The sequence below is a fragment of the Neophocaena asiaeorientalis genome, unplaced genomic scaffold (genome assembly GCF_003031525.2).
Source record: "Neophocaena asiaeorientalis asiaeorientalis breed wild unplaced genomic scaffold, Neophocaena_asiaeorientalis_V1.1 scaffold655, whole genome shotgun sequence".
Taxonomy (NCBI): domain Eukaryota; kingdom Metazoa; phylum Chordata; class Mammalia; order Artiodactyla; family Phocoenidae; genus Neophocaena; species Neophocaena asiaeorientalis.
Genome location: NW_020171857.1, coordinates 240,293 through 267,886, shown reverse-complemented (window position 1 = coordinate 267,886; position 27,594 = coordinate 240,293). Strand labels below are relative to the sequence as shown.

The 27,594-nt window shown below is 44.8% G+C and overlaps 1 protein-coding gene across 2 annotated transcripts in view; it reads left to right on the top strand.

The window, feature by feature from the left end:
- The window catches only part of GABRA5 (gamma-aminobutyric acid type A receptor subunit alpha5), a 99,388-nt gene extending 72,030 nt beyond the window's left edge, over positions 1-27,358 (top strand). Inside the window, exons 7-10 of one of the 2 annotated variants that reach the window (XM_024741770.1) lie at positions 9,414-9,557; positions 12,170-12,322; positions 15,222-15,433; positions 26,091-27,358. In XM_024741770.1, the coding sequence (XP_024597538.1) occupies positions 9,414-9,557; positions 12,170-12,322; positions 15,222-15,433; positions 26,091-26,390 (809 nt within the window). In that variant the 3' untranslated portion in view covers positions 26,391-27,358. The remainder of the gene's footprint in view (positions 1-9,413; positions 9,558-12,169; positions 12,323-15,221; positions 15,434-26,090) is intronic. The other variant, XM_024741761.1, reaches the window with a different exon arrangement.
- Positions 27,359-27,594: the final 236 nt, after the last annotated feature.

The window sequence follows — 27,594 nt, the reverse complement described above, 5'->3', positions numbered from 1 at the left end:
CTGTGCATTGGTGAAAGTGGGGTGTTAAAGTCCCCTACTATGAATGTGTTACTGTCGATTTCCCCTTTTATGGCTGTTAGTATTTTCCTTATGTATTGCGGTGCTCCTATTTTGGGTGCATAAATTTTAACAACTGTTCTGTGTCTTTTGGTGGGAGCATTTAATCCATTTATATTTAAGGTAATTATCGATTTGTATGTTCCTATTTCCCATTTTCTTAATTTTCCCTTCTCTTGCCTAGAGAAGATCCTTCAGCATTTGTTGTAAAGCTGGTTTGGTGGCACTGAACTCTCTCAGCTTTTACTTGTCTGTAAAGGTTTTAATTTCTCCATCAAATCTGAATGAGATCCTTGCTGGTTAGAGTAATCTTGGTTGTAGGTTTTTCTCCTTCATCAATTTAAATATGTCCTGCCAGTCCCTTCTGGCTTGCAGAGTTTCTGCTGAAAGATCAGCTGTTAACCTTATGGGGATTCACTTGTGTGTTATTTGCTGTTTTTCCCTTGCTGCTTTTAATGTGTTTTCTTTGTATTTAATTTTTGACAGTTTGATTAATTTGTGTCTTGGTGTGTTTCTCCTTGGATTTATCCTGTATGGGATCTCTGTGCTTCCTGGACTTGATTAACTATTTCCTTTCCCATATTAGGGAAGTTTTCAACTATAATCTCTTCAAATATTTTCTCAGTCCCTTTCTTTTGCTCTTCTTCTTCTGGAACCCCTATAATTCGAATGCTGGTGCGTTTAATATTGTCCCAGAGGTCTCTGAGACTGTCCTCAGTTCTTTTCATTCTTTTTTCTTTATTCTGCTCTGCAGTAGTTATTTCCACTATTTTATCTTCCAGGTCACTTATCCGTTCTTCTGCCTCAGTTATTCTGCTATTGCTTGCTTCTAGAGCATTTTTAATTTCATTTATTGTTTTGTTCTTCATTGCTTGTTTCTTCTTTAGTTCTCCTAGGTCCTTGTTAAATGTTTTTTGCATTTTTTCTATTCTATTTCCAAGATTTTGGATCATATTTACTATCCTTATTCTGAATTCTTTTTCAGGTAGACTGCCTATTTCCTCTTCATTTGTTAGGTCTGGTGGGTTTTTATCTTACTCCTTCATTTGCTGTTTGGTTTTCTGTCTTCTCAATTTGCTTATCTTACTGTGTTTGGGGTCTCCTTTTTGCAGGATGCAGGTTCGTATTTCCCATTGTTTTTAGTGTCTGCCCCCAGTGGCTAAAGTTGGTTTAGTGGTTTGTGTAGGCTTCCTGGTGGAGGGGTCTAGTGCCTGTGTTCTGGTGGATGAGGCTGGATCTTGTGTATCTGGTGGGTAGGTCCACATCTGGTGGTGTGTTTTAGGGTGTCTGTGGACTTATTTTAGGCATCCTCTCTGCTAATGGGTGGGGTTGTGTTCCTGTCTTGCTAGTTGTTTGGCATAGGGTGTCCAGCACTGTAGCCTGCTGGTCGTTGAGTGAAGCTTGGTGTGGGTGTTGAGATTGATATCTCTGGGAGATTTTTGCTGTTTGATATTACGTGGAGCTGGGAGGTCTCTTGTTGACCAGTGTCCTGAAATTGGCCCTCCCACCTAAGAGGCACAGCACTGACTCCTGGCTGCAGCACCAAAAGCCTTTCATCCACGCGGCTCAGAATAAAAGGGAGAAAAAGTCGAAAGAAAGAAAGAAAGAGTATAAAAGAAAATAAAATAATATAAAATAAAGTTATTAAAGTAAAAAATATTTATTAAGGAAAAATAATTTTTTAAAATAAAAACAAAACAAAACAAAAAAAAGTGGATGGATAGAACCCTAGGACAAATGGTGAAAGCAAAGCTATACAGACAAAATCTCACACAGAAGCATACACATACACACTCACAAAAAGAGGTAAAGGGGAAAAAATAATAAATCTTTCTCTCAAAGTCCACCTCCTCAATTTGGGATGATTGATTGTCTATTCAGGTATTCCACAGATGCATGGTACATCAAGTTGATTGTGGAGATTTAATTCGCTGCTCCTGAGGGTGCTGGGAGAGATTCCCCTTTCTCTTTGTTCGCACAGCTCCCGGGGCTCAGCTTTGGATTTGGCCCCGCCTGTGCGTGTAGGTCACCGGAGAGGGTCTGTTCTTCGCTCAGATAGGACGGGGTTAAAGGAGCAGCTGCTTCGGGGACTCTGGCTCACTCAGGCCGGGGGGAGGGAGGGGCATGATGAGGAGTGAGCCTGCGCCGGCAGAGGCCAGCGTGACGTTGCACCAGCCTGAGGTGCACTGTGCGTTCTCCCGGGGAAGTTGTCCCTGGATCCCAGGACCCTGGCAGTGGCAGGCTGCACAGGCTCCCCGTAAGGGAGGTGTGGATAGTGACCTGTGCTCGCACACAGGTTTCTTAGTGGCGGCAGCAGCAGCCTTAGCATCTCATGCCCGTCTCTGGGGTCCACGCTTTTAGCCGCAGCTCGTGCCAGTCTCTGGAGCTCCTTTAAGCAGCGCTCTTAATCCCCTCTCCTCGCGCACCAGGAAACAAAGAGGGAAGAAAAAGTCTCTTGCCTCTTCGGCAGCTCCAGACTTTTCTCCGGACTCCCTCCCGGCTAGCCATGGTGCACTAACCCCCCTGCAGGCTGTGTTCACGCAGCCAACCCCAGTCCTCTCCCTGTGCTCCCACCGAAGCCCGAGCCTCAGCTCGCAGCCCGGCCTGCCTCCGCAGCTGAGCAGTCAAGCCTCTCAGGCTAGTGAGTGCTGGTCGGCACCGATCCTCTGTGCGGGAATCTCTCCACTTTGCCCTCTGCACCCCTGTTGTTGTGCTCTCCTCCGTGGCCCCGAAGCTTCTCCTCTCCGCCACCCGCAGTCTCCGCCCGCGAAGGGGCTTCCTAGTGTGTGGAAACCTTTCCTCCTTCACAGCTCCCTCCCACTGGTGCAGGTCCCGTCCTTACTCTTATGTCTCTTTATTCTTTTTTCTTTTGCCCTACCCAGGTACTTGGGATGTTTCTTGCCTTTTTGGTAGGTCTGAGGTCTTCTGCCAGCGTTCAGTAGGTGTTCTGTAGGAGTTGTTCCACGTGTAGATGTATTTCTGATGTATATGTGGGGAGGAAGGTGATCTCCGCGTCTTACTCTTCCGCCATCTTCCCCTGGCCTCCCCCATACTCTCTTTAGATACATGTCTGTGCTCCCAGTCTTTTCTGACTCTCAGAACTGCCCTGGTCACTGAGACCTATTGCCCCAAGGTTTGAGCTTCTTTTTCTTTTTGAGCTTTGAGATTCACGTTTCCCAACCCACTCACATCTTCCAGGGGTTATGGGGGCCCCCTTAACTCTTTTGACCAGGGTACAGACTCACAGCCCACGTGTGGATTGGGACTGCAGTGGGGGTTGTTAGTGGGACATTGGCAGCCCTCCTCACTGCAAATGTAGCCGGGAAGGGGGAGGCCAGCTTCACAGTGCAGCAGCTCTGCCTGCTATGAGGCAGAGGAGCTGGGGGAAGATGCAGGACAGTGGCACAGGACAACAGGAGCACAAGCTGCCTGAGCCAGTCTGGGGACTGCCAGGAGATGCTGCCTCATCACCATGTACCGTCCACTCCATACTCACAGCCCCAGCTAGAATCCAGTGTAGCCACTCTGCTCAAGTCCATGTCTCAGTACCACAGCCCTTCAATATTCAGGGTCCTGTAGCATCTAAATAATAGGAAGATAGAAATCTCATGTCTTTTATGGGCAACTCAGGGCACCATCCAAGTCTCAGCATATGCCTGGTGGTGTCTGTGACCAGACACTTAGAAAGCAGCTTGCCAGGGTGGAGCACATCATCAGGCCTCACCTCCCTCATGCCCAGCCATGTTCCCCCAGTAGAGTAGGACATTACGGCAGAATGCACTGTGTTGGGTAGCTCCAGTGCTGTCCATGTGAAATCAACACTTCTGTAATACCTGAAACTTGGAAATGGAAGGTCATGCTAATTTAAAAAAAACATGACAAGAACAGTCAACCTCCACCTGCTGTGTAAGTCAAGTGTAGCATCCATGTTATTCCATTGACTGCTGTAGCTGGTCTACTCTATTTACGTCCTTCTATTTCATGTCTTACTAATATGCAGATGAACATTGGAATCATGTCACTAATTCTCAGGGTTCTGACCACCCCCTCGCCAACCAGCCTTCTGATAAGTTGGGATCCCATATGGCTTTGCTCAGAGACAGGATACACTGGTTATTGGAACCATGTTGAGTAACACACATCTGGAGGGAGAATGTCTAGCACAAGAAAAAAAGTGATACAACTTCACTGAAAGATATTTCAACCTAGAAGACTACTTTGTGTTGCTCTCAGCTCATACATTAGCAGTCAGAAATGCTCTGTGACTGAGAATGCCTGGGGTGCTCATCTGGGCCCATACTACCCATGGCGGTCCCTCAGACATTCCCTGACCAGAGGCAACGCTGAGGCTGGACTGGCCTTTGTGGTTCCTATGACAGTTGCAAGGCATTCTCAGCAACAACCACCAGGGAACTTTGAAAAAACAAGGCTTATTACTCAGAGCTCTCAGAGGGTACACAGCACGCCCAGGGCCACACAGCACTGTCACGGGTAAGGGAGAGAGAAAGAGCGCAGACCCAGGGCTCTACCCTTATTGGGGTCCAGGGTGGGGTGATTAGGGTTTCACCAGTTCAATCTTTATTGGTAAATTTAAAACATAAGAACAGGAATTAGGCACTCTAACTAGGGAAAAGTGGGGTCATCAAATGACCAGTTATCTAGGTCACCTTGGGCTTTCTAGAAGGGGAACTGCATGGGTGGACCTGCCCTTTATCTAGTAGTGTAGCTGGGAATATGCCTATGTGAGGTGGATGCCTTTTAAATAGTTGTGTCGGCAATGGAAAGCTTAATGCCACGCACTTACATTACAATCAAAAAGGCTTACTGTCAGGCACTTTCACTCCAAAGACCTAAATACACATCAAGTCTGTGATAAAAAGACTCAATACCGTAAGATGTCATGTGTCCCCAATCTGTAATCTATAGACCCAATTCATGTCCAACATAAATTTCATCAGAGTATTTTTGGGAAAGCCTGATGAGCAGATTCTAACATGTATATGGATGAGCAGAGGACCAAGAACAGCCAGGGCCCCATGAAGAAGAAAAGCTGGCACCTCGCCCTTCCAGCTGTTCTTGTCTAGAATTCTAAAGTCTGTGTAGTTAAGACAGGGGAGGTTGAAACTGGAGTAGAAAAAAGGAGCAGAACAGAGAATCCCGCAAGAGAGAGCCCATGCCTGATGGAGACCTTACTTGTCAGAACAGGCCCTGCAAGTATGTGGGTGGGAGGAACAGCTTAATGATTTCGGTAGCAGCACCAAAAACCACATGGAGAAGATCTGATTGGATACTTATGTAGGAAAATATATACAGAAGTCAACTGTCTGTGATCAAGGCCCTAATGGTTAAAGATGGAGCATTCCAGCTTTGATACTACATGTGTAACATCAGGAAGGCCTCCGAAATAAGATGCAGAAAGATTAAAAGGCTGATAAATTTGACTAACTTAACATACCATTTATCAAAAAATTTTTAAAAAAATGAACAAAGTGAAATAGCCACAAACTTGAAGAAGACATTTGCAACACATGGAGCAAAAAAAATATGTATATCAGAATATATTTGAAAACATGAATCAAATGAGTAAAAAGCAGAAAACAGATTTCACAAAGAAAACATAGGCAAGGCAAAAAAAAAGCCCCTTTGTTTAGTGATGTCTGCCCAGAAGGTACAACTACAAAGCAAACAATGCAATGATTATCATAAAGTTCAGAATACCACCTGTGGGGAGAAAGTGAGGCTTTGGTGAGTCGTGCGTGGAGGGCCTAGAAGGTTCTGACGTTTTCCTCTGTGCTAAGCTCAATGTTTGCTACATACATGCTTGTTTTATTATTTTCCAAGTGTTATGTGTACTCTTTTGCACATAAAGCAAGAATAAGGAAGTGATGTGCACTAGCAAAGAAACTCCCACACCTAGTGGGAACACGGCTCATTACTAACGTGACCTCTTCTGGCTCCTTCTGTGGAGACCTCATCACACGTGTAGTCCTGCTTGTCTGCCTCAGCAGTGGCCACACCAGGAGCCCATTCACAGTGCCGGGCACCAGCCCTGCCTGTTGGAGTCCCGGAGCCTGCTGTCCTGCTTAGGGATGCCTTCCCTGCCAGCCTATCCCATCTCCTGAGACGTCTGCAGAGGCCTCCCTGTGAAGGTGCATGGGTTCTGTTCCATCTGGAGTTGGCGTCAGGCTGCGAGCCAAGCACACAGCCTTGTGCAGAAGGCATTGGGTGCTGTGTGTGGCAGCTGGGAAGATGCACAGGTTTGTACTACAGAGCGGGTGTGCAGGTTTACCTTCAGGGCCCTTAAGAGCCATGGGGAACACTTGAGCTCCCCTGTTCCTTAAAGCCAACTTTTCCTCTGGAAGTGCTCTTGCTGAGGTGAACAGATGCCACGAGGCCCCGAGGCCACTTCTCAGCTGTCCTCTGAAGCCTGTGACAAGCCCCTGCGAAGCACACTCCCTATGTCCTCCCACTGCCGTGGCCGCTGCTCCAGTGGCTCTGCAGCTCCCTCCTCACCTTTCCAACCTCTAGGCCCTGCAGCGCCCTCCCCTCCACCAACATTCACTCTGCAGGTGACCCTGTCACCGGCCCCTGCTTCAAGTGACATCTGTGTGTCGATGCCTCAAGAAGTCACATCCTCACCAGGGACCAATCCCATGAACTCCTGACTTGTGTGGCCCACTGTCTGCTCAGCATCCCGAGGAGACCTCTCATAGGCCTCTCAACTCTGAAATGTCAGCACCTGAATGCTGCTGTTTCCTCAGAAGCTGGGTTGTTCCAGAATCTTTGCCATCCTAGAGTGCAAATGAGCCATCCGGATGCCTGGTTTGGTCACCCTCTTCCTCTCACAGCTCACATCTGATTTGTAAGCTGATTGGATGACCCTTTCCTTTAAAATGTATCCCTATTTTCTCCTCTTTTTACCACTTCCAGCCACTATCATCTTTCACCTGAATTATTTTAATATTGCCCTAAGCACTCTCCTGTTTCTGTTCTTTCCCCCCCTGCATTCTAGTCTCCTGTTTCAGCCAGATGGGTCCTTTTACAGCATGAACTAGGCTATGTCACTTACTTGCTTATCCCCGCCCCTGCCTTCCTGGCTAGCTCAGAGTAAAAGGCAAAGGCCTTAAATAGCCTTGAGGCAATGTTTATCTAGTCTTTTCCTCTGCCCTCTGCTGTCTACCCTGTCCAGCCACACTGCCCACCTGCCTTCTCTTCAGGCATTGTAGACACACTCTTGCCCCAGGACATGTGCACCTGCAGTGCCCTTTTCTGGGATACATGTCCTTCTGACAACCATGTGGCAGGCTCCTGCACAGCCCTTGGGTCTCTTAAGTTATGCCTTCCCAGATTACCTTATTTAAAATAGCACCTCTTTCCTCTTCATAGCTTATATTTCTCCATAGCACTTACTACCACCTCACATGTAACATGTCTTATGTATATTTGTTTCCTTCCTCTGGGAGAGAGTCTTCTGTTTATCAGTCCATCTACCTGTTCCAGTTTTCTACTGCCATGACAAATTATCACAAACTTAGCAATTTAACTGAGGCAACACGTTTACTAAGTAACCTTATTGTAGTGATCATTTTGCAATATGTATCAATACATATATAAAATCATGATGCTGTACACTTTAAACTTATACAATGATACATGTTAATTATATCTCAATAATCAAAAACGTGTGTTATCTTACAGTTCTGTAGGTCAGAATACAGTGGATTTGCCTAGTGTTTCAGCTCTGGGTCTCCCACGGCCAGAATCATGGTGTCAGCGGGGCTGCTTTCCCTTCTGGAGGCTCTGGGGGCAAATCCACAACCAGCTTCTCTCAGGCTATTGGCAGGATTCAGTTCCATGGGTTGTAGGTTGAGGTCCTTGTCTCCTGCTGACTGTCACCTGAGGGAGTCATTCTTGCCTTCTATGGGCTGCCCACGTACCTTGGCTCATGGCCCCTTCCTCCACCTTCAAAACCAGCAATGGCAGTCGAGTCCTTTCTTTCTGCTTCGAATCTCTCTGAGCTGGGTCTCTCTGACTGGCCCCAGCTGGAGAAAGTTCTCTGTTTTTAAAGGCTCGAGTGATTATATGGGGTCCACTGGGATCATCTAGGATAATCTCCTGATTTTAAGCCCATAGCTTTAATTCCATTTTGCACAGTGCCTTTTGCTGTGTAAGGTAACAGTCACAGGTGTGACACCAGGGGTAAAGTTTCTGCCTTCTGCACCACCCTCCCACCAGAACAGCATGGACAACAGGGCAACAAGTGCCTTCTGAAAAGAGAGACCTTTATAGTAGCTGATGTGATCAAATGCTGCTCCAAGTTGTTAGAATCAAAAACAAACAGAGGGAATTCCCTGGTGGCACAGTGGTTAAGAATCTGCCTGCCAATGCAGGGGACACGGGTTCAGTCCCTGGTCCGGGAAGATCCCACGTGCTGCGGAAGCCTGCATACTAAAGCCCACAATCTGCAACAAGAGAAGCCACCACAATAAGAAGCCTGCACACGGCAACAAAGAGTAGCCCCCGCTCGCCGCAACTAGAGAAAGCCCACACGCAGCAACAAAGACCCAACGCAACCAAAAATAAATAAATAAATAAAAACAAAAACAGAGACCAGACTTGAAAATTCCCTGAGCAGACAACCAGTTTAGTCCTACAAACAAAGCTTAATTTAGCTTATTTTGTAAGGCTAACTTGACCTGGGTCATTTCTTCCTTATGCCGCTGAGAATCATAGGCAAAACTTAAACTGTTTCCCAAGGTTGATATGAGGTAAATACTGACCATTTCCCAATCATTTAAGAAAATTCTAATACTGTAACCAACACTGTGAAAAATAAACAAACCATCACCACTTTCCCACCATACAAGATGCTTTGTAGCAGTGTACCCCTGAGCCTCAATCCATGTTCTGGTTTGAGTGCTCCCGGTTTCCAAACTGTCTTTTTGGTATGTATTCATTACTTCTTGGGTGATTCATTGTTCTTACTTTGACTGTTTATGAACTGTTGACAAGGCACTGTATGCATTACATCCTTACAGAGCTCTTGTAATGACAACAGGAGCCCTAAGAGCTGGGAGAGCCCCGGGCCCTGTGGTCTCAGGCCCGTGCGACAGTGCACCCTGAAGAGAAGATACCCTGTAGGAAGCACTGGGCCCGGCTTCTGAGCACTCTGCCCTTTAGAAATGAGAAGGGCCTGAACCGTGGTGCTGTCTGCCCTGGTCTGACTGCCTGTACTTTCTTTAGGTCATTTAACTTTGACTTTCTAATCATCTCTCGTACTACTTTTATAAACATCTTTGGCTGTGCCACGCTGCAAATGATTCCATGTTTACACCCCTTTTTTCTCCCCCATACAGATGCATATCCTAATTCTGAAGTTGTCTATGTCTGGACCAATGGCACAACCAAGTCGGTGGTGGTGGCAGAAGATGGCTCCAGGCTGAACCAATACCACCTGATGGGGCAGACAGTGGGCACAGAGAACATCAGCACTAGCACAGGTAAGCCTCACCCCCCATTCAGGGGCGCACACCCTGGGAGAGCCCTGGACTCTCCTTAGCCAGCCGGGCCTGTTGTGCTGTGCTGGCCACAAGGAACCTTCCACATCGGGCCCCCTCCCTCCAGCCGCACATGGAGGCATCAGCTGTGGCATCCTGGCATTAAGGATCATGAGAGCATTAATCTGAGGTGCATTTGCCTCCATGTGAGCAGCCCTGGTGACCGCAGGCCCTGGCCGGAGCCCTCATGGACCTACTTATATAACATAGTCCTTCGTGAGCACTGAGACATGAGGGCAGCAGCCTCTGCAGGAAAGGTAGAGAGCTTCCTGCAAATACTCTCATTTACCTGTTCTGCTATCTCCCCACTTTGAACATTTCAGAGGTTTTCCTGGGGTTGAATTTGGGAAAGCACAACCGGGCACCATAGAAATAGTCGAGGCTTTAGCAGGTGCTGTCCTACCCCCAGGCACAGGGCTGGCCTGAGCCTGCAAGGCAGCACAAGCCGGGCTTCACCTGACACAAAGTGGGCAGGGTGTCCAAAGGAACACAACGCGTTCCCTTCTTGCACCTACAAAGGGTGTCCTCAGACACCTCCTGGCCACAGGAGGCCCAGCCCTAGAGGTCATGGTCACAAGCTTGGCTGTGAGCAGGGGAGGGTCCTGCAGGGCTTCTCATGGCAGGAGAAATGTAGAATAGGGATGGAGTAAGTCCTGCAGGGCTTCTCATGGCAGGAGAAATGTAGAACAGGGATGGAGTAAGTCCTGCTTGCAACATGAGTTCTAAGCCTCAACTGTTACCCTGGTCAGCGTCACTCTATCAGCATCACCACCCCCTGGAGCTGGCTGGAAGCACAGGGACGTGCAGTGCATGCCTCCTCTCACACAGGCACTCAGTGCCCGTCCACTGGTGTGGGCTGGCATCCTGGGGAAAGGGCCTGGCAAGGCTGGGAGGAGGCTGCTGTGCCATGTGGTTACCGTGTTAAAGGCAAGGGAAGAGGAAGCAGACCTGATTTTATGGGAACAAGTGAAAAGGTGGCACGGCAGAGGTTTGGGGTTAAGAACTGCAATGCTAATGGAGGGTGCTACAGTTGGGAGTCGTTTCATGTCGTTCTTTAAAAATTTATAAATGGGTTTCTGCTCTATTTGCATTCCAAAAAGATGGTCTTTTTTTGAACATTATCTTATATTGTTATCCTCAACTCAAAAATAGAATGAAAAGAACCACCACAACAAAAGAATTACAAGTAGGAGAGTAACTTCAAATCCTAATGCAAAGAAACAGAATGGCATTTTCCCTCTTCTCAAGAATTGAGAGGCAAAATTGGATCATGATAAAGATGTCTTTGCTACTAAACATATCTTGCCCCCCTTCTCTCTGTCCCTGTCTCCTTCTGCTAGGCCTGAGCCTATTCCCCTCCTCTCACCTGCTCTCATCTGCCTGGGGCTGTGGGGAGGGCGTGGTGCATCTTGGCCCTGAGGGAATTTTGGTCTCCTCTTCTGTAAGAGGGCAGAGTTTGCCACATATGATCTTAACTCATGCTGTGAGAAAAGGCACATAGGGACACATCCACAGCTGGCCTTGCTGAGCACTGGGCTTTGAATCGAACAGCAGGCGTCCGAGCTATGTAATCAGTCTCAAATGTCTCAACATTCTGCCCATGCAGCCAGCCGACCACCCTCGAACAGATGGCCCCACCAGGGGTCTACCTTAGCAGAGACCCCAGGCCCTTCCCCCCACATTCACAGTTCCACCAGGCTCCCTGGCCACACCATCTACTTGTTGCAATTCAGCTGAAGAACTCTTGTCCTCAGATCAACTCAGCTCTGCCTCCACCTCTCAAAGCATCCTTCCCATCTCACCAGGGAGATGCAAATTCACACAGCAAAGAAGACTCTGTCTAACACACCCTCCCACCACAGCTGCCTTGGCTCCTTACCAGTTCACCATCAGGGCAGCGTCGTTCTCCGCAACGAAGGGGAGGTCTGCACTCGCCTCCCACACAGCCAGGCAGATCCAGAGAAGGCACTGGGGCATCGCCAAGGAAATGCCCTCACTCTCTCTGTGGACCAGCGGAAGCTCAGAGCGGCCAGCACCAGTGGCCTCTGGAGGCTGTTGCTCCTCACCCCCAAGCTGGCTGAGGGGGCACAGAGCCTGTGGGAAAGTGGTAGCCCCCCAGTCCTTCCAGCCCTCCCTGGCTGGGAAATGAGGAGAAAACAATCCGCCCACGACAGCGCTCTGTGATGTCCTGAGTTATATCTGGAGAGGCTAAATCCTGAAATCCCGATGGCAGTAGAAGTGAGGGGGGCAGGTGGAGAGTGGCATAGATTGTGACCAGGGATTAGGAAAACACACAAATCTGATTTGCCCCAGCAAAGCATCCACCAGCAGAGGCTCTTCAGAGGCTGGGGGTCAAAAGACTTACTTATAAAATGACCGTTAAGAAATCCATGCATCCTTCAGCCTCCTTCACCCAAACAATACAAATAAATGCTTGTCCAAAGGGAGGGTGGAGAGAAGGGAAGCTCTGGGGCTCTGACCAGGGGCAGGAACCACAGGGCAGGACTGTCGGGTTTCATTTAGGTGGCTGACTGCAGTAATTTGCTCATTTGCAGGTGAATACACAATCATGACGGCTCATTTCCATCTGAAGAGGAAGATCGGGTACTTTGTCATCCAGACCTATCTCCCCTGCATAATGACTGTGATCTTGTCGCAAGTGTCCTTTTGGCTGAACCGAGAATCAGTTCCAGCCAGGACAGTGTTTGGTGAGTGTCCCCAAGCCAGGCCTGTGACTGCCTCTAACACCCCAAAGACAGCAGCCTCAAAGTCCCTAGTGCTGCCTGTCTATTCTGTGACCTAGAAAACAAACAGACCAGTTAGTTATGAATTCAGTGTTAAAGAGTAGATTTAGGGCTGCTCTCTGAACCAGGCTTCAGAGCGATTCGATCACTGTTTCCCTTTTGAAAAGTCTTTCACTAAGAGCCTTTTTTTTTTTTTTGAGGTTTGAAATTGCCAGCAATCTCTTATGTGGGATTTTGCTACAGTATTTTCACAAGTCTCATAAAGTACTCTTTTCTATGTTATCAGGCAGTTTTCTTTGAAATGTGCATGCCACTTTAAAATTAACTCCCAAGTGGCAGTCAATATGTTACATGTGATATGATAGTAATAGATTAAATGTATATAAAATATAATATATATTACCTTATGTATATATAAATGTAATATATATGAGATATACATACGTACGTATGATACATGTATATATGTATACATATATATGATAAGAATTTAGAAAATTATCTGACATCCTTGAGACATAAATCAAGTTTAGCAAGATCCAGCTCAGGAGGTACCTTAGCACAGCAGACATGGTTGAGTGTTTGACTTTTACGTGGAAGCTCATTTCATCAAAATCAATGTTAGAAGTAATTTCGTGGGTCAGTTGTAATGGATGCTCACATCTTTCTAAGCTGTAAAGTACTATTCCCCCCTCAGCTTTTCCTATTGCACTGTCCCTTCCAAAGAAGGAAAGCGTGCCCTGCATTTCCCCGCCAGCGCTCCTGTAGGTGGAGGAAGCCGGGGGAGCCTCGGGATTTCCAGTGAGGGCCCAGGATTGCTCCTGTCTGACCATCTCTCTACCTTGAGCCACATACCCAGCTTCACCTGCCTCACCTGATTTTGTTTCAGGAGGGTGTGGAGGTTGGCTTGTGGCCAGGCAGTGCTCCCCCAGCTCTTTAGGGGAGCATTAGTAGGTGGGCAAGGAAAAAAATTTAGTTTGGAGAATGCCCTATATTCCAGTCTGCTTCCTCTTAGAGATTCTCAAAGCACATTAGGATGTTAAAGGACTCAAGGAGACACAAGAAGCCTGTTCAAGGTCACACACAGAACACTTCTCTCCAGCACAATGATTAACTGGATTTCTAAGAAAAATCAAAGATGACTACCGATTTCTCATTTAGCGTTAATTCCATGCACAGTACCGTGTTCAGTGAGGGTATATAAATACCTCTGAAGGATGACACTGAATGAAGACTAAGCTGCTATGACCACCAGCAACATGACACTCTTTTGGTGCTCTTTCCTGAGGCTTCCCTAACAAAGTACCACACACTGAGTGCTTAAGCAATAGAAATTAACTGTCTCACAGTTCTGGAGGCTACAAGTCCAAAATCAGCAGAGTTCGTTTCTTCTGAGGGCTGTGAGGGAAGGCTCTGTTTCTGGCCTCTCTCCCAGTTTCTGGTACTTCCTTGGCCTGTGGCAGCATAATTCCAGTCTTCATGTGCTGTTCTCCCTGTGTGTGTGTGAGAGAGAGATACCAGTCATATTGGATTAAGGCCTCCCCTAATGACCTCATTTTAACTTGATTACTTCTGTAAAGACCATATTTCCAAGTAAGGTCCGGAAAGTAAATCTGAGGTTCTGGAGATTAGGAATTCAACTTATGCATTTGGGGGGGTACACAGTTCCACTCATAACAGGTATGTTGCACCCACATCCCATACACATACTTGCACCTTTCTGCAAACAAAACTGCAGTAAGAAGAAAGACACAGAGCATGTGGAAACTACATGGGCTGTGAGGGTTCAGCAGACCTGGGTCCCAGTACATGTTCTCATTTGCCAGCTGGCGAATTTGGGTACATTACTATTTTTAAATCTTTAAGCTCCTCACTTGCAAAATGGGGATAATGACACCCATCCAGAATGTAGCTTAGATCAGAGTCTGGCCCTTAGTAGATGCCCGTTAGAGGCTTATCGTCCCCTTCCGAGGATCCAGACTTCCTTTATGGTCACTGCAAATTTCCCCAGAAGACAAGGCAGATGGCTACAGGCATCTTGCATGGCAACATCAAGGTGGCCCAGATCCTTGTTAGAAGGAGTGAAGTGCCAAGACCCAGATTCAGATGTGGTGCTTCTGTTGCACTCCGGTCCTCGGAGTCTGCAGGCTGTGTTAATCCATGTGAAAGCAAGCCTGTCTCATCAGTTTTCTGGAGCCCACGACTTGTAAGGTGCACCGTGAGTCTTTGTGAAGCACTTCGTTAGAGCGGTGGGAACGTTCTTGCCCTTCTCAGCTGGACTTGCCTTGGGGCCACTAAGATGCCCCACTCCTCTGACACATCCTTGTTGAGCACCAGCTCTCTGCAGGGTCCGGTCAGGACAACGGGGACACAGTTAGAGTATGTGTATGAATCAGACCCAAATCCCTGCCCACCTCGATTTATGTTCTAGAGGAAGGAGACGATTGACAAGGTAAATAAACTAAGCAGTGTTTTTTTTTTTGTGGTACGTGAGCCTCTCACTGCTGTGGTCTCTCCCGTTGTGGAGCACAGGCTCCGGACGCGCAGGCTCAGCGGCCATGGCTCATGGGCCCAGCTGCTCCGCGGCATGTGGGATCTTCCCGGACCAGGGCACGAACCCGTGTCCCCTGCATCGGCAGGCGGACTCTCAACCACTGCGCCACCAGGGAAGCCCTAAGCAGTGTTTTAAATGCTATGAATGTGTTGTGCTGTGAAAATTGTAGAGGGAGCGGGAGACCTAGGCTGGGGATTAAAGTGATAGTTCCTTTCTTTCTTTGTCACGTTCAGGGGTGTTATACTGGGGTCCAGTGCTGGTGCTGATCCTTGTTCCCATTGACCCCACCCCTGTCATTGACAACCACAGGGGTGACCACGGTGCTGACTATGACGACCCTCAGCATCAGTGCCCGGAACTCTCTGCCCAAAGTGGCTTATGCGACGGCCATGGACTGGTTCATAGCCGTGTGCTATGCTTTTGTGTTCTCTGCGCTGATCGAGTTTGCCACCGTCAACTATTTCACAAAGAGAGGCTGGGCCTGGGATGGCAAAAAAGCCTTGGAAGCAGCCAAGATCAAGGTACTGACTCCATTTCCTCCATACTCCAGAGAAAATGTGCCTGATTTTATGTCCAAGTATAAGACCAGGTGTTTGTTTTCCCTACATCCCTCCCCCTGAAAAATGATTTCTTCCCTTATACTCAAGGTCCTTACAAAGTCTTATAACAGGTCTTGTTTTACCTTTATTTTGAATCACCAGCTTCATTCAAGGGAAAGGTCTGATATCAGGCCTATTACTTTTGCTAAAGTACCTTCTGTCTGTTCAGGGACTATTTATCCAGTTTTGAATGGTACAGTCAATTCTTCTGCTCACTCTTGCCACTTCACCATTCAACGTGTCTTCTGCAAGGTGGCTTGAAGGTCATGAAGGGAGCATTCGAATTATTGGGAGCGACACAACAGGCAAACACACCCAATTCCACTGATGAGATGATTTGTCTTGCTTAAATGATGCACGTGAGTTATTGTGGGAAGCATTTCTCTATTCAAAGCAATTAAGTGCTGAGTATTTAGAGGGAGGTCAGTGCCTGAATCTAAAAAATATTTGAAGAAAAAAGGTTGCACAACATTCCAACCTGAACCAGATCCTTGGGGAAAAGAAAATAACATACATAGAATAGAAAATAAGTAGCACATGGTAAAGTGCTAAGTATGCCACATTTAAAACAAACAAGTCCTTTGCTCTGAGAGAGAAACAGGCCGGACTTATCAGGGTAGACTTGAAAGTGAAACTTCATCTGTCCTTTGGAAATCATCATGAAGGGAGTCTGGAAGGCCCTACCGGAGACTGTGCCCCAAACCCGTGACTACACCAGGATACTCTGCTGCTGCTGAGGGCACTCAGCTGTGTGCACCCATGGCCCCTCAGGGAAGAAGGGAAGGGGGGAGATGCCTGGGGAGGGCCTTGACAAGCAGGAATCTCACGAGGGGGTGTGTTTTGGGGGATGATGGGGGACAGGAGTGAGCTGACAGCAGCAGGCGATTGGTGGGGAGCTGAGAAAACATGGCAGAGGCAGGGCGTCTTCAGATGGTGGGAATTCTGGACTGAAGTGTCCCAACAGACAGAACCATGGAGGATGTTTGTTGGGGGACATGGAGTCTGGAGAGAGGGGCTTCCCGACACCCAACACTGTGTTGCCAGGAAGTAAATGTTTGCTACAGGCCTGGAGACAGCCTCCCTGAGCCTGAGCGGGGCAGCCACCTGGGAGGTGCTGCAGGAATTGAGGCCATCAGGCTCGTGTCTGTGAGTCTAGGAGGAAGGTGGAACCCAGGGGCAATGGAGAGTCCTTGAAGTTTGTCGAATGGGCTGTCATCATCATCGGCCACCTCGCTTGCTCACACTCAGCCTCAGTGTCCTTATTACTCATCACAGATCTGAATGCAGACCTGGAGGGAGAGGAGGACACGGAGGTAACTGGCTCATGTAATCTCAGATTAGCACTGATCTCCTAGAAGACTAGGTGTTGTCCCCCAAGGCTGTGGTGCTGAGGATACCACCCCTTAGGCCAGTGGAGGCATCGAGGCATCTGCAGGTATCCCGGCAGGCAAGTCATACTGTTACACACGGTGGTGAGCATGAATAAGTAAGTATAGCATGACTGGCTTTTACTTAGAAGTGGAGAAAATTTGAACACCAGACTGTGTTCACCATCGTTACCTGTTGGGGGTCTTCAGAGTTGGGGGTGCAAGATGGTTTTTAGGGGTGGACACCTGTGAAAGGACAGAGGAAGGAGTTGAAGTTGACCGTGTAGGGAGCTGTCTGCCCTCAGCTGGGCAGCAAGTCGTCCCGGAAGGAGGACAGAGGCGCATCTCTGGACCACTGTGGACACCCTGAGTCCTGTTTGAAACACCCACTTCTGAGACCCATCGTTCTCTCCTCCAGTGTCTGCTCTGTCCTGGTTACACCCAGAGACAAAGACCATGCAAACCATTGAGGTAGCTAGTCCATCATGCTGATGGGCTTCTTCTGGCAGACGAGCAGGGGTGTGTGCATGGCACCACGGGGGCTGCAAAGAACCGTACCATTTCTGAGGAGTGGCCCACAGGCCCTGCTCTGCTCTGACGCTGTGGTCACCCTCACTGTGGCCCCGGGGTCGTTGTGCTCCCTGTATCTGGGTACATATGCACTCTTATTCCACCTCACTTTTCACTGCTTCTTCTTGCTCCTTCTCCATGCACTTCCTCTCTGCTTTTCATCTTTCACATATTTCTTTTTAACATCTTTATTGGAGTATAATTGCTTTACAATGGTGTGTTAGTTTCTGTCTCATAACAAAGTGAATCAGTTATACATATACATGTATCCCCATATCTCTTCCCCCTTGCGTCTCGCTCCCTCCCACCCTCCCTATCGCACCCCTCTAGGCGGTCACAAAGCACCGAGCTAATCTCCCTGTGCTATGCAGCTGCTTTCCACTAGCTATCTATTTTACGTTTGGTAGTGTATATATGTCCATGCCACTCTCTCGCTTTGTCACAGCTTACACTTCCCCCTCCCCATATCCTCAAGTCCATTCTTTAGTAGATCTGTGTCTTTATTCCTGTCTTAACCCTAGGTTCTTCATGACATTTTTTTTCCTTAAATTCCATATATATGTGTTAGAATACGGTACTTGTTTTTCTCTTTCGGACTTACTTCACTCTATGACTGACGCTAGGTCCATCCACCTCACTACAAATAACTCAATTTCGTTTATTTTTATAGCTGAGTAATATTCCATTGTATATATGTGCCACATCTTCTTTATCCATTCATCTGTTGATGGACACTTAGGTTGCTTTCATGTCCTGGCTATTGTAAATAGAGCTGCAATGAACATTTTGGTACATGACTCTTTTTGAATTATGGTTTTCTCAGGGTATATGCCCAGTAGTGGGATTGCTGGGTCGTATGGTAGTTCTATTTGTAGTTTTTTAATGAACCTCCATAGTTGCTGTATCAATTTACATTCCCACCAACAGTGCATGAGGGTTCCCTTTTCTCCAGACCCTATCCAGCATTTATTGTTTCTAGATTTTTTGAGGATGGCCATTCTGACTGGTGTGAGATGATATCTCATTGTAGTTTTGATTTGCATTTCTCTAATGATTAATGATGTTGAGCATTCTTTCATGTGTTTCTTGGCAATCTGTATATCTTCTTTGGAGAAATGTCTATTTAGGTCTTCTGCCCATTTTTGGATTGGGTTGTTTGTTTTTTTGTTATTGAGCTGCATGAGCTGCTTGTAAATTTTGGAGATTAATCCTTTGTCAGTTGCTTCATTTGCAAATATATTCTCCCATTCCGAGGGTTGTCTTTTGGTCTTGTTTATGGTTTCCTTTGCTGTGCAAAAGGCTTTAAGTTTCACTGGGTTCCATTACTCTAGGAGGTGGGGCAAAGTGGACCTTGCTGTGATTTACGTCATAAAGTGTTCTGCCTATGTTTTCCTCTAAGAGTTTGATAGTGTCTGGCCTTATATTTAGGTCTTTAATCCATTTTGAGCTTATTTTTGTGTATGGTGTTAGGGAGTGATCTAATCTCATACTTTTACATGTACCTGTCCAGTTTTCCCAGCACCACTTATTGAAGAGGCTGTCTTTTCTCCACTGTACATTCCTGCCACCTTTATCAAAGATAAGGTGTCCATATGTGCGTGGGTTTATCTCTGGGCTTTCTATCCTGTTCCACTGATCTATCTTTCTGTTTTTGTGCCAGTACCATACTGTCTTGATTACTGTTGCTTTGTAGTATAGTCTGAAGTCAGGGAGCCTGATTCCTCCAGCTCCTTTTTTCGTTCTCAAGATTGCTTTGGCTATTCGGGGTCTTTTGTGTTTCCATACAAATTGTGAAATTTTTTGTTCTAGTTCTGTGAAAAATGCCAGTGGTAGTTTGATAGGGATTGCATTGAATCTGTAGATTGCTTTGGGTAGTAGAGTCATTTTCACAATGTTGATTCTTCCAATCCAAGAACATGGTATATCTCTCCATCTGTTTGTATCATCTTTAATTTCTTTCATCAGTGTCTTATAATTTTCTGCATACAGGTCTTTCGTCTCCTTAGGTAGGTTTATTCCTAGATATTTTATTCTTTTTGTTGCAATGGTAAATGGGAGTGTTTTCTTGATTTCACTTTCAGATTTTTCATCATTAGTATATAGGAATGCCAGAGATTTCTGTGCATTAATTTTGTATCCTGCTACTTTACCAAATTCATTGATTAGCTCTAGTAGTTTTCTGGTAGCATCTTTAGGATTCTCTATGTATAGTATCATGTCATCTGCAAACAGTGACAGCTTTACTTCTTCTTTTCCGATTTGGATTCCTTTTATTTCCTTTTCTTCTCTGATTGCTGTGGCTAAAACTTCCAAAACTATGTTGAATAATAGTGGTGAGAGTGGGCAACCTTTTCTTGTTCCTGATCTTAGTGGAAATGGTTTCAGTTTTTCACCTTTGAGGATGATGCTGGCTGTGGGTTTGTCATGTATGGCCTTTATTATGTTGAGGTAAGTTCTCTCTAGGACTACTTTCTGGAGGGTTTTTATAAAAAATGGGTGTTGAATTTTGTTGAAAGCTTTCTCTGCATCTATTGAGATGATCATATATTTTTCCCCCTCAATTTGTTAACACGGTGTATCACATTGATTGATTTGCATATATTGAAGAATCCTTGCATTCCTAGGATAAATCCCTTTTGATCATCATGTATGATCCTTTTAATGTGCTGTTGGTTTCTGTTTGCTAGTATTTTGTTGAGGATTTTTGCATCTATGTTCATCAGTGATATTGGCCTGTAGTTATATTTGTTTGTGATAGCTTTGTCTGGCTTTGGTATCAGGGTGATGGTGGCCTCATAGAATGAGTTTGGGAGTGTTCGTCCCTCTGCTATATTTTGGAAGAGTTTGAGAAGGTTAGGTGTTAGCTCTTCTCTAAATGTTTGATAGAATTCACCTGTGAAGCCATCTGGTCCTGGGCTTTTGTTTGTTGGAAGATTTTTAATCACAGTTTCAATTTCAGTGCTTGAGTTTGCTCTGTTCATATTTTCTATTTCTTCCTGGTTCAGTCTCAGAAGGCTGTGCATTTCTAGAATTTGTCTATTTCTTCCAGGTTGTCCATTTTATTGGCATTTATTTGCTTGTAGTAATCTCTCATGATCCTTTGTATTTCTGCAGTGTCAGTTGTTATTTTTCCTTTTCCATTTCTAATTCTATTGATTTGAGTCTTCTTCCTTTTTATCTTGATGAGTCTGGCTAATGGTTTATCAATTTTGTTTATCTTCTCAAAGAACCAGCATTTAGTTTTATTGATCTTTGCTATCATTTCCTTCATTTATTTCTGATCTGATCTTTATGATTTCTTTCCTTCTGCTAATTTTGGGGTTTTTTTGTTTTTCTTTCTCTAATTACTTTTGGTGTAAGGTTAGGTTGTTTATTTGAGATGCTTCTTGTTTCTTAAGGTAGGATTGTATTGCTATAAACCTCCCTTTAGATCTGCTTTTGCTGCATCCCATAGGTTTTGGGTCGTCGTGTTTTCATTGTTATTTGTTTCTAGGTATTTTTTGATTTCCTTTTTGATTTCTTCAGTGATCACTTCTTTATTAAGTAGTGTATTGTTTAGCATCCATGTGTTTGTACTTTTTACAGATTTTTTCCTGTAATTGATATCTCATAGCGTCTCATAGCATTGTGGTTGGAAAAGATAATTGATACGATTTCAGTTTTCTTAAATTTACTGAGGCTTGATTTGTGACCCAGTACAAGTACTATCCTGGAGAATGTTCCATGACCACTTGAGAAGAAAGTGTATTCTGTTGTTTTTGGATGGAGTGTTCTATAAATATCAATTAAGTCCATCTTGTTTAATGTATCATTTAGAGTTTGTGCTTCCCTTATTTATTTTCATTTTGGATGATCTGTCCATTGGTGAAAGTGGGGTGTTAAAGTGCCCTAGTATGAATGCGTTACTGTCGATTTCCCCTTTGATGGCTGTTAGCATTTGCGTTATGTGCTGTGGTGCTCTAACATCAGGTGCATAAATATTTACTATTGTTATATCTTCTTCTTGGATCGATCCCTTGATCATTATGGAGTGTCCTTCTTTGTCTCTTGTAATTGTCTTTATTATAAAGTCTATTTTGTCTGATATGACAATGGCTACTCCAGCTTTCTTTTGATTTCCATTTGAATGGAATATCTTTTTTCATCCCCTCACCTTCTGTCTGAATGTGTCCCTGGGCCTGATGTGGGTCTCTTGTAGACAGCATATATATGGGTCTTGTTTTTGTATCCATTCAGCCAGTCTATGTCTTTTGGTTGGAGCATTTAATCCATTTACATTTAAGGTAATTATTGATATGTATGTTCCTATTACCATTTTCTTAGTTGTTTTGGACTTGTTATTGTAGGTCTTTTCCTTCTTTTGTGTTTCTTGCCTAGAGAAGTTCCTTTAGCATTTGTCGTAAAGTTAGTTTGGTGGTGCTGCATTCTTTTAGCTTTTGCTTGTCTGTAAAGGTTTTAATTTCTCTGTCAAATCTGAATGAGATCCTTGCTGGGTAGAGTAATCTTGGTTGTAGATTTTTTTCCCCTTCATTACTGTAAATATGTCCTGCCACTCCCTTCTGGCTTGCAGAGTTTTTGCTGAAAGATCAGCTGTTAACCTTATGGGGATTCCCTTAGATGTTATTTGTTGTTTTTCCCTTGCTGGCTTTTAATATTTTTTCTTTGTATTTAATTTTTGATAGTTTGATTAATATGTATCTTGGCATGTTTCTCCTTTGATTTATCCTGTATGGGACTCTCCTTGCTTCCTGGTCTTTAACTGTTTCAGTTCCCGTATTAGGGAAGTTTTCAACTATAATCTCTTCAAATATTTTCCCAGTCCCTTTCATTTTCTCTTCTTCTTCTGGGACCCCTACAATTAGAATATTGGTGCATTTAATGTTGTCCCAGAGGTCTCTGAGACTGTCCTCAATTCTTTTCATTCCTTTTTCTTTATTCTGCTCTGCTGTAGTTATTTCCACTATTTTATCTACCACTTATTCATTTTTCTGCCTCAGTTATTCTGCTATTGATCCCTTATAGAGAATTTTTAATTTCATTTATTGTGTTGTTTATCACTGTTTGTTTGCTCTTTAGGTCTTCTAGGTTCTTGTTAAACATTTCTTGTATTTTCTCCATTCTATTTCCAAGATTTTGTATCATCTTTACTATCATTATTCTGAATTCTTTTTCAGGTAGCCTTTCTATTTCCTCTTAATTTGTTAAGTCTGGTGGGTTTTTGCCTTGCTCCTTCATTTGCCGTGTCTCTCTGTCTTCTCATTTTGGTTAACTTACTGTGTTTGGGGTCTCCTTTTTGCACACTGCAGGTTCATAGTTCCTGTTGTTTTTGGTGTTTGTCCCCAGTGGTTAAGGTTGGTTCAGTGGTTTGTGAAAGCTTCCGGGTGGAGGTGACTAGTGCCTGTGTTCTGGTGGATGAGGCTGGATCTTGTCTTTCTGGTGGGCAGGTCCATGACTGGTGGTGTGTTTTGGCATGTCTGTGGCCTTATTATGATTTTAGGCGGCCTCTCTGCTAATGGATTGGGTTGTGTTCCTTTCTTGCTAGGTGTTTGGTGTAGGGTGTCCAGCACTGTAGCTTGCTGGTCGTTGAGTGGAGCTGGGTCTTGGTGTTGAGATGGAGATCTCTGGGAGATTTTTGCCGTTTGATATTACGTGGAGCTGGGAGGTCTCTTGTGGACCAATGTCCTGAACTTGGCTCTCCCACCTCAGAGGCACAGCCCTGATGTCTGGCTGGAGCACCAGGAGCCTGTCATCCACACGGCTCAAAATAAAAGGGAGACAAAAAAGAAAGAAAGAAAGAAGATAAAATATAATAACATGAAATTTTAAAGTTATTAAAATAAAAAATAAGTATTAAAAACATTTTTTAAAGTAATTTAAGAAAAGAAAGAAAGAAGGCAGAGAGCAACCAAACCAAACAAACAAATCCACCAATGATAACAAGCCCTAAAAACTATACTTAAAAAAAAAAACGGACAGACAGAGCCCTAGGAAAAATGGTAAAAGCAAAGCTATATGGACATAATCACACACAGAAGCATACACAGACACATTCACAAAAAGAGAAAAAGGGAAAAAAATATATACATTTTTGATCCCAATGTCCACCTCCTCAATTTGGGATGATTCATTGTGTATTCAGGTATTCCACAGATGAAGCGCACATCAAGTTGATTGTGGAGATATAATCCGCTGCTCCTGAGGCTGCTGGGAGAGATTTTCCTTTCTCTTCTTTGTTCTCACAGCTCCTGGGGTTCAGCTTTGGATTTGCCCCGCCTCTGCGTGTTGGTCGCCTGAGAGTGTCTGTTCCCCGCCCAGACAGGACTGGGTTAAAGGAGCAGCTAATTAGGGGGCTCTGGCTCACTTAGGCCGGGGGGAGGGAGGGGCACGGATGCGGGGCGAGCCTGTGGTGGCAGTGACCGGCGTGACGTTGCAACCGCCTGAGGCGCGCCGTGCGTTCTCCTGGGGAAATTGTCCCTGGATCACAGGACCCTGGCAGTGGCGGGCTGCACAGGCTCCCAGGAGGGGTGGTGTAGATAGTGACCTGTGCTCGCACACAGGCTTCTTGGTGGCGGCAGCAGCGGCCTTAGCATCTCATGCCCGTCTCAGGGGTCTGCGCTGATAGCCGCGGCTCGCATCCGTCTTGGGCTCCTTTAAGCTGTGCTCTTAATCCCCTCTCCTCACGCACCAGGAAATACAGAGGGAAGAAAAAGTCTCTTGCCTCTTTGGCTGGTCCTGACTTTTTCCCGGACATCCTCCCGGCTAGCCGTGGTGCACTAACCCCTTCAGGCTGTGTTCACGCTGCCAGTCCTCTCCCTGCGCTCCCACCGAAGCCCGAGCCTCAGCTCCCAGCCCTCACCCACCCCGGCGGGTGAGCAGACAAGCCTCTCGGGCTGGTGAGTGCTGGTCGGCACCGATGCCCTGTGCGGGAATCTCTCTGCTTTGCCCTCCGCACCCCTGTTGCTGCACTCTCCTCCGTGGCTCCGAAGCTTACCCCCCTCCACCACCCGCAGTCTCCGCCCATGAAGGGGCTTCCTAGTGTGTGGAAACCTTTCCTCCTTCACAGCTCCCTCCCACTGGTGCAGGTCCCATCCCTATTCTTTTGTCGCTGTTTTTATCTTTTTTCTTTTGCCCTACCCAGGTACGTGGGGAGTTTCTTGCCTTTTGGGAGGTCTGAGGTCTTCTGCCAGCATTCAGTAGGTGTCCTGTAGGAGTTGTTTTACATGTAGACGTATTTCTGATGTACTTGTGGGGAGTAAGGTGATCTCCACGTCTTAGTCTTCCGCCATCTTGAAGCTCCCTCCCACATATTTTTAATGGTTAATATATTTTCTTTCTTTTTTTAAAAAACCATAGTTACCGGGCTGTGTATTACATTTCCCAATCTTATTTATCTTACAGCTGGAAGTTTTTACCTTTTGACCACCTTCACCCATTTTGCTCCCTGCCCCCTGCCCTCTGGTGACCACCAATCTGCTCTCTGTATCTATGAGTTCAGCTTTTTGTTTGTTTTTTTGTTTGGATTCCACATATAAGTGAAATCATATGGTATTTGTCTTTCTCTGTCTGACTTATTTCACTTAGCACAATGCTCTCAAGGTCCTTCCTTGTAAATGGCAGGATTTTCTTCCTTTTTTATGGCTGAATACTATTCCATTGTGTTCCAATGTGTATTCTATTGTGTGTATACACACACACACACACACACACACACACCACATTTTGTTTAACCATCGACTGGCAGACACATTGTTACCATATTTTTGCTATTGTGAATAATGTTGCTATGAGCAATGGGATGCAGATATGTTTTTCAAATAGTGATATATCTTCTTTAATTATTCTTATGTTTTCCAAATTTAATTTAATGAGATTATGTTACTTTGGTAAAGGAACAGAATTTTTCCCAACATTCTATCATGCAAATTTTCAAACATACAGAAATGTTGAAGAACTACAAAATGAAAACCTGTCTACTATTAACATTTTACTGAGCTTGTGTCATCACCACCCATCTATCATTTATCTATCTATCTATCTATGTTACCTAAAATCTGTCTATCCATTCATCCATCCACCCATCCTCAATCCATCTGTCAATACATCTTATTTTTCGATGTATTTCAAAGTAAATAGTACATTTCCCACTAATACTTCAGTAAGCATGTCACTAACTAGAGTTCAATATTTGTTTACTGTTTGATTCTTTTGAAGCAAAATTTACATAGTATGAAATGCACAAATGTTAAGGGTACTTTTGCTGAGGTTTGATGAACATGTTCACCTGTAAACCCAAATCCCTATCAAGATAGAGAACATTGCCAGCACTCCAGAAAGGTCACCATGCCCCTTCCCAGTCCATTCCCGTCCCCACCACAACAAAGATAACCACTATTCCGAATTTTTCTACCATAAAATATTTTGCCTGTTCTAGAATTTCACATCCAAGACTGGCCATGTGGGGTTCTAGGCTTAGAAGTCTGTGGAAGGCTGCCCTCTGCCAGAGCTAAGCTGATACCCTCTCTGTCTCTGTCTTTATGTCTGTCTCTGTCTCTCTCTTTTGAGAGATAAACCTTCAGAACCTTTAGAAGTGAACTGACAGCTGCCTGCAAACGTCATGCCCTTAAATTTTTTATATTTTGCAGAAAAAGGAGCGTGAACTTACACTAAATAAATCAACAAATGCTTATACTACTGGGAAGATGACCCACCCCCCAAACGTCCCAAAGGAGCAGACCCCTTCAGGGACCTCAAATGCCTCTTCAGCCTCAGTAAAACCTGAAGACAAGACTTCTGAAAACAAAAAGACTTACAACAGCATCAGCAAGATAGACAAAATGTCCCGAATTATATTCCCAGTCCTGTTTGGCACTTTCAACCTAGTTTACTGGGCAACATATTTGAATAGGGAGCCAGTGATTAAAGGGGCTACCTCTCCAAAATGAGCTGCCATGCTCCCAAACTCCAAGACAGCCATACGTTCAGTGACGGGCACCAAGGAGAAGTTGAGCTTGGGGGACCTTCCTTTTTTGGGCACTATCTTTCAGGAAATTTTTGCATGTTTAATAATATGTACAAATAATATTGCCTTGATGTTTCTATATATAATGTCAGATGTTTCAAAGATGTCAAATTGATAAATCAAGCCACTTTCTAGAAAAACAGGAGACAATGGCTCTGATACTCAGATGCTCAGTATCTTACATTGATAGTTTACAAACAAGTATATTTTTAACTGTTCCAAGTATTACCTAACAATGTTTTTTATACTTTGAATGTCATTTCATACAAATTTTCCCAGCAAATAAATATTTTAGGAAATACTCCATGATTACTACTTGACCAACTCTCACAAGAAACAAATATCACAAAGAGCACATTTTTCATTGAAAAAGAAACTGTGGGCATTTATGTACAAAACTAATTGCCTTTGATAATTCTTACTGTTCTGAAATTAAAAGTACTGCATGATCTTATGTTAAGAAATAGAATAAACAAATATTTATGCAGACATTTAATAACAGAAATATATGATATGTTAGATTAACAGATACAATGTTTCCCCAAGGAAAAATTTAACTGCTTAAAAATAGTTTTTGTGGGGGAGGTGGGAATGAAACTTACTTCTCTCCCTCCGACTCCCCCCACTAACTGAACAATGACCAAGAAAGAAAAGATCTTAAAACAAATAGTGTGATGACAGTCTTGGCATTTGGCCTGAGCATCCACTGTCTGAAACACTGACCACACCTCACTGCAGCCAGTGTGTAGTGCTTCAGTGGTGAGAAATTGTAAATGAGTTATTTTCCATTTTATTTCCCTGTATGTTATTTCATGATTGACTTATTGCTCTGTTAGCTTTTGTATATGAACCTTAAATGTTCATTAAAAAATAAACTGATCTTGTGGATAAATGTCATATTTTGAAAAAGATTTCATATTTTGGTGGGTGGATTGACTCATTTTCTAAAAATGATGTAAAGGAAACCCATCATGAAATTGCTTGGGAAAAAGTGTCTCACTTGGCTGCTCACCTCTGTTCCAATCTAATTCTTCTGGGTAGTATGTAGAGAGGAAGCTGACTTCAACCACAGTGAGGTGAATAGGTAGAATTGGAAGTTCTTTCCATCTCATACATCTCCAGGGTGC